At 42.2% G+C, this 13,296-nt stretch overlaps 2 protein-coding genes across 2 annotated transcripts; both read left to right on the top strand.

Moving 5' to 3' along the window:
- Positions 1 to 992: 992 nt before the first annotated feature.
- Positions 993 to 2,643, top strand: LOC129722529 (regulation of nuclear pre-mRNA domain-containing protein 1B). Its single transcript, XM_055676016.1, has 4 exons — positions 993 to 1,315; positions 1,381 to 2,003; positions 2,066 to 2,209; positions 2,271 to 2,643. The coding sequence occupies exons 1-4, from the start codon at positions 1,165 to 1,167 to the stop codon at positions 2,445 to 2,447; spliced, it is 1,095 nt and encodes a 364-aa protein (XP_055531991.1). The 5' UTR covers positions 993 to 1,164; the 3' UTR covers positions 2,448 to 2,643.
- Positions 2,644 to 4,250: 1,607 nt separating this feature from the next.
- LOC129721985 (intraflagellar transport protein 172 homolog) lies at positions 4,251 to 9,703 on the top strand. Its single transcript, XM_055675135.1, has 3 exons — positions 4,251 to 4,324; positions 4,388 to 6,429; positions 6,481 to 9,703. The coding sequence occupies exons 1-3, from the start codon at positions 4,286 to 4,288 to the stop codon at positions 9,620 to 9,622; spliced, it is 5,223 nt and encodes a 1,740-aa protein (XP_055531110.1). The 5' UTR covers positions 4,251 to 4,285; the 3' UTR covers positions 9,623 to 9,703.
- Positions 9,704 to 13,296: the final 3,593 nt, after the last annotated feature.

Below are 13,296 nucleotides of genomic sequence, written 5' to 3'. Positions count from 1 at the left end.
GTTCAAAGTTGAGTATGTCGAAATTTATGTTGCAAATCATTTTTTCTGCCAACACTGCCAGTGTACCGGCGTCAGTCAGCTTTCCATCAGAAGTAACCTCTGGAACACGTTGTAGATCCTATCGACGTCTAGAATATTGACCTAAATTCGTTTGTTTGGTTCAGCTGAGTGTATAAACTCGTTACGATAGGTTATTTCTGATGGGAATCCTACTGACGCCAATACATTGGTAATGTTGGCAGAAAACAAGATTTTCTGCATTTAAATCGACATGCTCAACTTTGAACAACTGTAGCTCTTATTAGAGACATCCTAGCTCTTCAGTGTCTTCTGCAAAGTTATTAGGCATCTATAATACTATACTTTAACATAATGTAGTGCATAACTAGATCATTATTGAGCTCTCTAGAAAGGTAAATGCAAAAAAGTAGGTTTTCCCATATGAATTTTCATACAAATTTAAAATGCAATGCGCCAAGCGGAGACAAAACCAATCGACTTCCGGTAAGCTTAGGGTTGTTTGGGACCCCAAAAGGAACCAAAAAAACTTGGTTCTAAAAAATCAATCATTTTTCCCCACCCTAATATATACTGCCGCGCATAGCATGGCAGTCCCATTTGCATTTTCAGTAAGCCTAGAAAAACGCGTTTTTATAAGATTTCATAACATTGCTTATTATGAGATGGGACAATATGTTTGGATGTTTTCCCGATGTTTGTCGGAACAAAGTTTATAAGTTCGTCTATTGTAACGAAACTATGCATAGTTAGCTACCATTTCCACGTATTAACTCAATTTGAGTAAGAATTCAAATGGGACGGACTTGCTATGCGCGGCACACATTTTCAACACTAGCGCCATAATCATCGGCGGCGGTTGCCGGAAACATATTTTAATTTTCTGACATGCGGGTTTGCTCGTTTGCTCACGATATCTTTGGTTTTGGTTCAACCCTGTGAGCACTTTGTTTTGGTTTACGATTTGACGTTTGCTTTCTCTGAGTGTTTTGATATTTTATTGCGGTCGCGTTGAATTCAAATTGTGAAATATTCCGATTTAAAATATTGAATTTTATCAATAAGCCATTCGGGTCGGCAATTTATGCAGTGATTCGATGGCCGTGCATTAACATATTAGTGTAGTATAATTGTGTAGAAAAAATCATGGCATCATTCACCGAGTCTGGATTAGTGAAGAAGTTGCTGGAGCTAAATCCCAGTCAGCAAAGCATACAAACTCTTTCGCTGTGGCTTATCCATCATCGAAAACACCATTCGATTATAGTCAAAACCTGGCTAAAAGAATTGCATAAAGGTACGATGCCACGACTTATTCGACTATGTATTTTTACTCATGAAATTTGCTACATTGTTTTGCAGCTCCAACATCGAAAAAACTAACTTTCATGTATTTGGCGAATGATGTAATTCAAAATAGCAAAAAGAAAGGTCCAGAATTTGGCAAAGAGTTTGAAAATGCTTTGTTGAAAGCATTTAAATATATTGCCCAATCTGGACCGGAGGAGAAGACGGTACATAGCTTGAATAGAATTTTGAATATTTGGGCGGAACGAGGTGTGTATGATGAGGCAAGGATTAAGGAATACTCAGGATTATTGAACCAAAGGGAAAAGAGTCCAGCACCAGCAAAAACTGGCGAGGAAAAGAAACGGAAGGTTGATAAAGTTTCGGATGAGGCAAGCACTCGCGGTACTGCAAAAAAATCTAAAAGTAGTTCAAGTACTGCCGAGAAAAAAGTCAAGTCTGAAACTATAGAGGTTAACGGGAAGGTTGAAACGCATGTAACCCTTAGTCCTCATCTGCCGGATGGTGATCCACCTGAACCGGAGGAGTTGATTAAAGTGATTCAAGAGCTGGAGAATTCCGCCTCCAGTGATGCCGTTGTTAGAGAACGAATTGCCAACCTGCCCCCTGAAGTATCCGAACTTTCAGCGTTGGCCAAACTTGAAGACAAAGAAGCAGCTATGCGTCTAGCTATGAAGGTATGTTCAAAAACTAAATTAATGTTGTAATACGTTAAAATCGCGTTTCATATTTGCCACAGGTTAATGATGCAATTCAAATTCTGAATGATTATAACGCTAGATTAGCTTCTGAAATGGACGACAGGAAGAAACTGACGACAATGTTAAAAGATTTCCAGCGAGAGCAACAAGAGCTTCTGGCGCAAGCAGAACAACGACTACATGTAAAGATAATTCTTGATTTGTTTGTATATATTGTATGTAAACTGATGTTTTGGTTTATAGGAGTACCAAGCAAAACTTTCAAAGATCAAAGACGTTCAACGAGAGGTGCGCAACCATATGCACAATTTGCCCGATCTCACTAGCTTGCCAGACGTAACCGGAGGACTCGCGCCGCTTCCTTCTGCTGGGGACTTGTTCAACATTCATCATTATGTAGGCAGAAAACTGACCAAATGAGAAAGCAGGAAACTTTTGCTACTTGACGAATTTCGCTTTCTGTAAACCACGTTTGAGTTACTAATCAAAACAAATATTGAGAATATATTAAAAGTATACTATAGCGAACAAACTTAGCAGTAGTGAGGTCATTGTTTGATCTTTGCTGAAAATGAAAGCTTATTTTACAGCCAATAAATTTGTTTTGGTTAAAGTACGAATTTGTATTTAGTCCCAATATGTAATGACATCTGTGAGTACTTGCTGGTGTCTTTAAGTATTTTTATGAAAGTGTCATACCTTCTTTTTTCGTTGATTTTTGTCAACAATGAGGACAAATCTCTACGTTTTTATTGGTTTTAGAGTAAAAATCGAATTTAACATTTATTGCTTTTTATTTGTACGGATATGAAATAAGTTTAATTTTCTTATACAGTGTAGTTAAAAAATATGTTGATTTGCAAGATAAGTATGAAAATCAGCGGTGCTTATTACGGGAGTCGCTTCATGGTGATATATATTTCACTTAACGGCGATATATATTTCACGCTCACTTAACTTTTTTAGACCTATTACCAATTCCACCTCAAGTGAGGTAACAAAAATTACCTCCGTAAAGTAAAATTTGCCAGTAAAGTGGAATTGAGAATAGGACAAGTGAACTGAGAATGTTTCCCAGCCCAAAAGTTTCTAAGTCCCAGCATGATTTCAATTTTATAGTTCAGAAGAACGATTAAGGCTGTCGAATTATATCACTAGAGACAGTGGTATTTCGCGGCAAAAAAAAAATCAAAATTCGCGGGTGGCAAAATAGAAAATATTCAAATATCGCGGTAATTTCGCGGCAACTTAAATCAAGAGATTTTTTAGGCAAAAACAAGGAACAACTGTTCTATTTATTTTAATATGCGGTTATTTACCCGTACGATTCATAATTTCTTTGCATTATTACTAATTAAAAGTACATGCTTTATCAAATTGTATTTAGTGCTATTGCAGTGTCGGCAGGCACGTATTAAGTTTTATTGGCTCACGTTGCGTTCCGTATCTATCGAGATTCCGCAAATCGATAGATATTTAATTGAAAACCGGGAAAGTTCAAGAAAACGTCCTCGAACCGAATTAAATTATAAAACCAATCTCACTGTCGGATATTAAAAAAAATGCTTGCTTTTACGCCCTCAGTTTATCTCTCAACTTGGATTTTATTCTATCATGTAGGTTACCAAAACCATTGCTCCAAGTGGATCTAGCAGCCGAATCGTTCGAAGACAATTCAACTGAGGTCAACAAAATCGCGTTGTAAGTGAGTGATTTAGAGCTGTTTCATCTTTTCGGTTGCGTAGAGGAAGGCATCACGCTGCTATCTGGGTGCCCATAAATATTCAGCTTCGTCCGTCTACCTGGTTTTCATGAATTTCGTAGGTTTCAAATCGAAACGTTTCATAAGAAATATAATGTTGCTGTTTTTCATTACTTTCGCGGCATTTAGTAAATTTCGCGGCCGATACTGGATTTCGCGGGAGGAATGATTTAAGGTGGAGTTAATTCTTTTGGTTTGAATGTTGCCTTTCTCAATTGAATAGTATGAAAGTGGTGCATATCTTCAGTTGGACATTTTCGTAGCAACAAAGCTAACGCATGCGCTTTCGCTTGATCCCATGATCGACCACGTGCTTTTTGTTGCAAAACCTGTTGAATTGTTTAGGATGTCATTTCAAAGGAGTCGGTCAGATTGAAGGGGGTAGTCGTGGTAACTGTTACCACAACAATTGACATGGGTTCAAACTTTCAGGTTCGATCGATTTTCAATTAACAATAAAGTTTTTACGTCGCAGCAGTATCAATTTCAAGAAGACATGCAGTTGAAGTTTATGAAAACAGTTACAGAAGCACAGGTAGATATCATACGAACATTTGAAAACATATCACATGTTAATCTGCACTTCTCGGTCTACTAGGATCATCTGTTTCGCATAGCCGGTCTGTGCTGGTCACCAAACAATCAAAAGTTGGCGGTGGCTACAGCAGATCGTACAATATTACTTTTCGATGAAAACGGCGAACGGCGGGATAAGTTCTCTACGAAACCTGGAGATGCTAATGCCGGAAAAAGTTCGTATGTTATTCGCGGAATCGCTTTCAGTCCAGATTCCAGTCGACTAGCGGTGGCCCAAAGCGATAACATCGTTTACGTCTACAAACTGGGTGAAACATGGAATGAGAAGAAAGTGATTTGCAATAAGTTTCCTCAGGGAGGAGCAGTAACTTGCATCACATGGCTCACCGGAGGGATGATCATTGCAGGTTTAGAGGATGGAAAGGTGCGATCGTTGCACTGTAAAAATAATAAATCAAAAACTCTTTATGGAGCAGAAAGTTTAGTTGTCGCGTTGGCACCGAATACAAGAGGAACTGGATTTTTATCTGGACATGATGATGGATCGGTTATAAAATTTTACATTATCGAAGAACCTGGAGAGCCTTCCGGCAGGATTCTTCAACACCCGGTTGCTCCGGTGGCGTTGGCATGGCCTCAAAGTGGAATACTGGTTGCGGGTTGTGATAGGAAGATTTGCTTCTACGATACTTCAGGACGACTAACTCGAAACTTCGATTACACAAGAGATGACCTTGAGCGAGAGTTTTCAGTTGCCGCCTCCAGCCCTAACGGTCAAGCTGTAGCAGTGGGAAGTTTCGACCGGATTCGAGTTTTTACATGGAGTCCTCGACAAAACACTTGGACAGAATCGTTATGCAAGAGTATTCCCAATTTATACACAGTAACTGCGATCGCCTGGAGGAAAGATGGCTCTCGGTTGTCAGTTGGGTCTCTTTGCGGAGCAGTTTTAGTGTACGAATCTGTGCTTCGTCGAACTATCTGGCAAGATAAATTTGAGCTGACTTTTGTTGCTTCCAGCCAAGTTTTGTTAAAATCCCTACACGGCCCATCCTACTCAATGATGGTGGAATCTCAACTTGGACTTGAAATTGACGACGTTCGTATCATGGGAAAGGATAACTTTTTAATAGCACGAACCGAGGATTCGCTAATTCTCTGTGACCTTTTACGAGGTCAAACAAGTGAAATTCCTTGGATTGCAACTGGTCGTCACGAAAGGTTCTATTTTGAAAACCCCACTGTCGCGTTGATTTTCAACGCAGGAGAACTTTCGCTAGTGGAGTATGGAGAGAACTACATTCTTGGTTCGGTCCGAACCGAGTTCGTTAATCCACATGTAATTTCAGTACGACTTAACGAACGCGGTAACGCAAAGAATAACAAAAAACTCGCGTATTTGCTGGACATGAAGACAGTGTGCGTCGTAGACTTGATCTTGCAATCGACAATAACGCAGATTACGCATGACTCCAAGATAGATTGGCTAGAGTTGAGTGAAACAGGTCATAAACTACTTTTCAGAGACAAAAAAATGCGTTTGTTACTAGTGGATATTGGCTCCGGAAAGAAGCAGACCCTTCTAGCGAAGGTGGCTTTTGTCCAGTGGGTTCCTTCAAGTGATGTTGCGATAGCTCAAAGTGACTCCAATCTGGCGATGTGGTACAATATCGATCTTCCGGAGCATGTGACAATACTGCCGGTTCGCGGAGATGTGTTTGATGTTATTCGAGAGGATGGAAGAACTGAAGTCCACACTCGAGAGGGAGCATCCGAACATGTTTATAACCTGGACGAAGGCTTGGTGGAGTTTGGGACAGCCGTCAATGATAGTGATTTCGGAAGGGCTATTTTCTATCTGGAATCGTTGGGTGACAAACCGGCTGCCAAGGCAATGTGGCATAATTTGGCGAACATTGCATTAGCACAACAAAACCTACGGGTGGCGCAGAGATGTTTTGCTGCGTTGGAGAATGCTTCGAAGACGTTCTACATTGGAGAGATGATCAAAATTGCGGAAAAATATGAGGAAGCCACTGGTAATCAAGGAATGAATTGCCCCGAAGTCAGAGCACGAATGGCCCTCTTAGGCGGTGATTTGAGGTAAGTGTTTGCATAATGAATAACGTTGTCTGATGCTGTCTTCTCAAACAGGTCGGCTGAGCGAATTTACATCGAACAGGGAGACATTGAAGCTGCTTTGGATATGTATAAGAATCTTCGTCGTTGGGAAGATGCGATTAAACTGGCTGAACGTCGTGGTTATCAAGGGTTAAATGAATTGAAGGAACAACAAATGGAGTTTCTCTTGAATACTAGTCAAGAAGAGAAGGCCGGAGAAGTACTAGAGGAACGTGGGGAAAAGGATAAAGCAATGACTTTGTATATGAAAGCAAACAAACCAGTGAAAGCTGCTAAGTTAGCTTTGAAGACACCACATCTTCTATCGAACGAGAGTATTGTAAGTCGAGTTTCTGCGGCCTTAGTGAAGGCCGAATTGTTTGAATTAGCGGCAGAGTTAGCCCATCGAACTGGTCAACAAGAGAGTGCCATCAACTGGTACCGAAAGGGAGGAGCTTATGCACGAGCAATAGATTTAGCTCGTTTCGTATCTCCGGATGAGGTTATTAAGCTAGAAGAAGAATGGGGTGACTGGCTGGTTTCCAAACGCCAACTGGATGCTTCCATAAGTCACTACATCGAGGCAGGTTGCACTGTGAAGGCACTAGAATCGGCGGTTGGATCTAAGCAGTGGCGTAAAGCAGTTCAAATTGCGAAAGCTGTGGACGATGCCGAAGAAATTCGAAAATATGCTGTAGAGTTAGCTGAACACTTGTGTTTGATAGGTGATGTCAGTACTGCCGAGGAGCTATTGATTCGAGCTGAAATGTACAAGGAGGCCATCAATTTGTTAAATAAACATGGTCAGTGGGAAAAAGCTTTCGACATTGCCGAAAAGTTTTTGAATACCGACGATGTTCGTGATATGTTTATCGATCTGGCGAAAGGACTAGAAATCGACGGTAAATATCGTGATGCTGAAAAGGTTCTTCTAACCATTAATGAACCAGATACTGCCATTAATATGTACAAAGAACTAGAGATGTACGACTCAATGATTCGACTGGTAGAGAGATACCACAAGAACCTGCTGCAACAAACTCATACTTCTCTCGCTCGTCAATTGGAAAGTAAAAACCGCTTCAAGAATGCAGAAGTTCATTTCTTGGCTGCAGGAGATTGGAAGGCAGCCGTTCATATGTACTGCGGCGCGAACAAGTGGGAAGAGGCTCACCGTGTAGCGAAACAAAAAGGAGGGGAAGGCGCCTCCGATCAGGTCGCATACATGTGGGCCAAGTCACTCCCGATAGAAGCAGCTGCTAGGCTATTGACAAAAATGAGTTTGATTGATAACTCAATTTCATATGCTTGCGAAGCTGGTCAGTTTGATTTTGCTCTGGAATTGTGCAAAGCAAGTGGAAAATCAGCAGACGATGTCCATCTAAAAATTGCTATGACTTTAGAGGATGATGGAAAGTTTACAGAAGCGGAAGCTGAATTCTTGCTAGCGAATAAACCTAAAGAGGCTATTATGATGCATACACATAGTGGTGATTGGAAGGCAGCCATCCGTGTTGCAGAAAAATATCTCCCTGAAGCTGTCAAGGAAGTTCTACTTAGCCAAGCTGCTTCCGCGCTGGAAGCTCGTAACTATCCCGAATATGAAACCTTAATGGTCCGAGCTGAAAGACCCGATTTGATCTTAGAGTACTATAAAGAGTACAACATGCTTAGTGACGCACTTCGTATTGCAAAAGAATATGTGCCTTCTGCAGTACCTGAAATCCAAAAACTATATGCACGAACTAACCGTGGCAGCGGCGGTAATGATTCTCGTTATCTCCTACAGAAAGCTTCGGAATACGCAAGAGCTGAAGAGTTCAAAAAAGCCACTGAATGCTTGTTACAGATCAGTGATGCTAATGCTGATGAGTCTACTGTTGGCCGAGCTCTACTAAGAGCTGCTGAGATTTGTAACCAATTTTTAGAAGGTCCTGATGCAGTTGACATAGCTCGAGAACTTGGTCCTCGTCTAATGGAAATCAACCAGATTGGCCCGGCTGCTCAATTGTATCTTGCAGCTGAGCTACCGCGTGAAGCAGTTGACGTGTTCATTAAAACTGACAACTGGAATAAAGCCCGCCGACTGGCAAAAGAAATTGATCCACAATTGGTAACTTATGTAGAAACTCAGCAAAAATCTCGTCTAAGAAATCAAGGAAACGTTGAACAGTTAGCAGATATTGATATCATGGGTGCCTTGGATTTGCTGGCTGAGCAAGGCCAATGGACACGATGTATCGAGAAGGCCAAACAGCATGGTGTACCTGTACTTCAGAGATACCTCGCTCAATATGCTGCTCAGTTGATTAGGGACGGAGATTGTACGGCCGCGTTGAATCTGTATCTAGAGCATGGTGTGCCACCAGTTGCGCAAAATTTTAACATATATAATCGCATAGCATCAGAATGTTTTGCGCTACGTGAACCAGATGGCGTTAATATTTGGAAAAACTTACGTAACTTTCTATTGAATCTAGTTCAAGCTCTGCGAGGGTCAGACCAAGCAGAAGCTGACATTATTGATCGATTCGAGCAGTTATTAATGATTGCTCACTACTATTGTACGAGAGCAGCTTGTCGCCAAGCACCCGCTTTACAGTCGATTGCCGTTAAAATTTCTGTCGCGATCTTGCGTCACACCGACATAATTCCTTGTGATAAGGGATACTACGAGGCGGGTATGGATTTACGCGGCATGGGACGTGAGTCAGAAGCTTTTGTAATACTGAATCACTATTTGGACGTTTGCGAAGCGATCGAGGAAGGATCGGGAAATTTAGTTGATCATTCTGATCTCTCAACAACGGATTTTCCCAGCTCCGTTCCTATACCGGCGGAGTTGCATTTGAAAAACGAACTCAATTTGCACGAAGAAATTCGCGAATGGGTACTAGCAGTGAGCATGGATCAGAAGGTTGATCAGATACTACCAACCGACGATCGCAACATGTACGAGTCCAGTTTAGGTATCTCGGATCAAGCCTGTTTGGTGAGTGGTTATCCGGTGATGGGCCGTCAACCGGTTGTGTTTCAACGTACCCATCGGCTTGCCAATCGGGACGCCTGGAGTAAGCTAACGGTGGCAGCCAGAATGGCTCCGCAGACAGACATTCCCGGTGTTATCGAGTTCATCGAGAAGTGGTGTGGGCCGGCGAACTTTCTGTCTGGTTAATTGCAGAACTTTACTTATTACAAAATATTTCTAGCTTGGTGAAATCATTTCATCGTTACTTATTTTCAATAAAATATAACTAGCAACACAGTTGGCTGATGTTTCTTTTCTCATCCTATATTATTTGCTACGCACGCCAAATAATATTTCATTTTTTGTACTGTCAGATTACCACAAAGCGTTCGAGTCGATTTGATGTTTTATTTGTTTCCTCGTTTTACGGGTTTCGGATCTATTTATCGTGTATTATTTTTTTATCTATCTATCTAATGGTTTCGGATTTCGAAAAGAGCAAAGATGTGTTACGTATTCCAAAATTGAACTTTTAATATCCAAGCGCTAGAACTCTGCCTTTTCTCCTGCAATGGTGGTCCATGAATCGCACGAGGGGTGCTGTACCCCTTGCTGTTCGAAGAAGTCGTTTTCATTCAATTCGGTCTATGGTTGCAGCTCGCCAGCCAAATTGTCTGCACTTGATCAAGTTAATTTGCTCGCTGCGCGCCCAGTCGCGTCGTTTCATTCGGAACCATTTTCAATGGTCTGCTGTCCGACATCCTACGACATGTCTTACCCATCGAGACCTCCCGAACCTCGCCGTTTGGGGATAAGTGTTTCTCCCAGCAGCTGATACAACTCCAGAATCATTCGCCTCCGCTACGATCCATCTTCCATCTGCACTTCATCGTAGATCGTATGCAACGATTCCGTTAGAAGACCAAGGTTTCGTAGCCATAGAGAACTACCGGTCTGATCAGTGTTTTGTAGATGGTCAACTTCGTGGCGAGTTTCATTCATAAAGCGTCAAAGAATTTCTCTATTACAGTCGTTATCAACATTCACCAGTGAGTCAAGGTACACGAGCTCGTCTACCACCTCGATTTCATTACCACTAATCTGAATTCGTGGTGGGAGGTTGATTTTATCTTCTCTGCAACCTCTTGCTCTCATTCACTTAGTCTTCGATGCGTTTATGGTTATTCTAATCCGTTCGGCTTCAGCGTTTAGTCTGAAGTGAATCTACGTTATCTTCTCGAAGGTTCGTGCTAAAATATCAATGCCATCGGCGAAGCCACAGACCTGACCAGACCTCCAAGATATCGGAATGATATATGATGATCGTATGATCGGTATGATAGATGATAGATGATCGTATGATCGGTATGATCGATATGATAGATACACGAGTAGCACTCGTGTCGATACCAACATAACGTATCATACCTTCCAAAGCGAAAGTAAACAGCAATCATGATCTTCGAGATTCGAAGGAACTCGAGAGTGTCCCCAAAACTGAAACCACGCAAATCAACCGTTCCATCGTCGACTTAACAAACCATGTCATTTTATAAGCGAAACCGTAGTCGTACATAAGCTGCCATAGCTGATCTTGATCGATTGTGTAAGCATTGCTAGTTTTAGCAGACAATCATGTTCATATAAAGAAATTTGAAATCGTGTGTAAAAATTTGAATCAAATTACGGTTATACACTAACGACATCTGTCTTATAGTGCCCTAGTTGCACTGCATAAATATTGCTGTATCGATATTTTATCGATATTAGTGCTTGGTTTGTAAGTGACAAAAGGGCCATATAGCGGGAGCATTACCACTTAGGGATCGTTCAAATAATACATAACGCGATCAGGGGTGGGGGGGTATTCAGGGAAGCGTTACATTGCGTGGGGCAAACATGTAAAATTGCGTTACGTGAGGGTGGGTGGGTATTGAAAATTGTCAAATTCCGCGTTATGTAATATTTGAATGGTTCCTTAGTGGTAAATGGCGGTTACACATCGTTTGAAAAGAAGATGAACGTCTGTTCTCTGTGGTTTTAGTAACAAAGGTGGTAGGAATTGTTTGTAGTTTTTAATCGCTGGCATAGGAATAGAATGTAAAGCATACAGGAAGCGTTTGTCGTGGGTTGTTGTTACACCCCTAACGCACCTCCAGAGATAGACCATAAATAGACCACCACACCCTTAAGCACGCAGCCCACCACCCATTGGTTACCGAGATTCAAGCACCAAACCTAGAGGAGAGATGGAAAAGCGCGGCTACGATTATTGGCGCGATAAATTAGACAAGGTCAACGTCTTAGGGTAAGGAGGAATGATCTGCTGTAGCCAACGATCGTTTGTTAATCAGATTCCAAAGTGAGCGGTCGCAATCTAAGAAGATTTATAAACCGAGAAGACAAGTAAACCCAGAGAAAGTAAAAAGTGTGTGGCTATAGTGACCAACAAGTAAAGCACTCTCCTTGCCCCTTAACAATTGCCTCAGCGCCAGTTAACTACTAACTAAGGACCAGGCTGTATTATATTAAAAACCGTCTAGTACATCGAGAATCCATGATGAGCCTTTCGCTGGTGACTGAAGATGCCGATCAGGGGCTATTTTGGTGGCAAAGGTCGCAAGACAACGCCTGGAAAGGACGTGTTGGTACAGAAACCTGATGAAACTGGAAGGAGGGCGGAAGGGAAAGGTGGACAGTGTGCTGATGGTGGTAACGGGATCCTGTTGAAGAAGAAAACTTGAAAAGGTTAGATAAGGAAATGGGAGGTAGAACGCTGTGGATAAGAATTGTTAACGTACATGTAGTGACGCTGACAAGCATTTTCCTGTAACTCGCGAAAATTCCTTTAAACGAGCCGACCCTCAGGCAGTTAGTCGTATGCTAACTTAAAGTCGTTGAAAAGATGGTGTGTGGGCACGTTGTATAGACTCTGGGAGAATACCTTGTAGGAGGCGTTCAGCAGTGAGATTGCACGGTAACTGCAGCAATCCAGCTTGTCGCCCTTTTTGCGGATGGTGCACACGATTAGCTCGATCCACTCCTCCAGTACTACCTCTTCCTTCCTAATCTTGACAATAACCCATTGTAGCGCCTTAGCCAGTTCCTCGACACTTTATTTTAAGAGCTCGCTGGGGAGTTAGTCAGCTCCAGCTGCTTCGCTGTCAGCCGGCTGGTCTCGCCTTCAACCTCCTGGAGGTCAGGGGCTAAAATTCTGTCGTCGTTCGCGCGTACACCGAGATCTATTACCAATTTGTCGTCACCCTCTGCTGGTGGATTGCATGCACTGGACGCTACAGCAGTATTACCTATAACTGATCGAATATCCCTTCAGTCATCTCCAAGAGTAAATGCGCCATGCTGCTCTTCCGTTGGTGGTGCTGCTGCCAGCTGCTGCGCACACTCCTGTGCAACTTCAGCGTCCGGTTGTTGCTCGATGTTGAACGTCGTGGTTTCGTTAGATCACTTGCAAAAAAATCTAAGCTCTTGCGAGCGGCCTTCCGGCAGCGATCCGGAACATTCGCCATGGAGGACGAAAACATGCGTGTAGGCGTGTTATTGAGTTTTTTTTCGTTTTATTTATTACTTTATCTTCAGTTTTGGCAACAAAATGGTTGGAGTAGATCTAACGCTTCAGGTTTGCCCAGAAACTAATGACGCGACGCGAGACAAGACACGACATTAATTGTTCTTACAAAGAACAAGAACAGTCTTGTCTCGCGTCGCGTCATTAGTGTCGTCGAAGTTCTTATGTTGCACAAACAAACTATTTGTAGTTTGCCCAGTAACTCTCGATAGGACGCAGCTGGGGGACGTTAGACGGGTTTGCCGACTTGGCTACCACATTAATATTCAGTCGCTCCATCTTCTCCAACGATCGC

Source organism: Wyeomyia smithii, chromosome 2, assembly GCF_029784165.1.
Source record: "Wyeomyia smithii strain HCP4-BCI-WySm-NY-G18 chromosome 2, ASM2978416v1, whole genome shotgun sequence".
NCBI lineage: Eukaryota > Metazoa > Arthropoda > Insecta > Diptera > Culicidae > Wyeomyia > Wyeomyia smithii.
This window is presented reverse-complemented; position numbering and strand designations above follow the sequence as displayed.

Excerpts from the sequence above, each read along its gene's own strand:
- LOC129722529 (XM_055676016.1), top strand. The coding sequence starts at position 1,165 with ATGGCATCATTCACCGAGTCTGGATTAGTGAAGAAGTTGCTGGAGCTA. Across the intron at positions 1,316-1,380 it reads GCTAAAAGAATTGCATAAAG|CTCCAACATCGAAAAAACTA; the intron begins GTACGATGCCAC and ends ATTGTTTTGCAG. Across the intron at positions 2,210-2,270 it reads AAGCAGAACAACGACTACAT|GAGTACCAAGCAAAACTTTC; the intron begins GTAAAGATAATT and ends TTTGGTTTATAG.
- LOC129721985 (XM_055675135.1), top strand. The coding sequence starts at position 4,286 with ATGCAGTTGAAGTTTATGAAAACAGTTACAGAAGCACAG. Across the intron at positions 4,325-4,387 it reads AAACAGTTACAGAAGCACAG|GATCATCTGTTTCGCATAGC; the intron begins GTAGATATCATA and ends TCGGTCTACTAG. Across the intron at positions 6,430-6,480 it reads CTCTTAGGCGGTGATTTGAG|GTCGGCTGAGCGAATTTACA; the intron begins GTAAGTGTTTGC and ends CTTCTCAAACAG.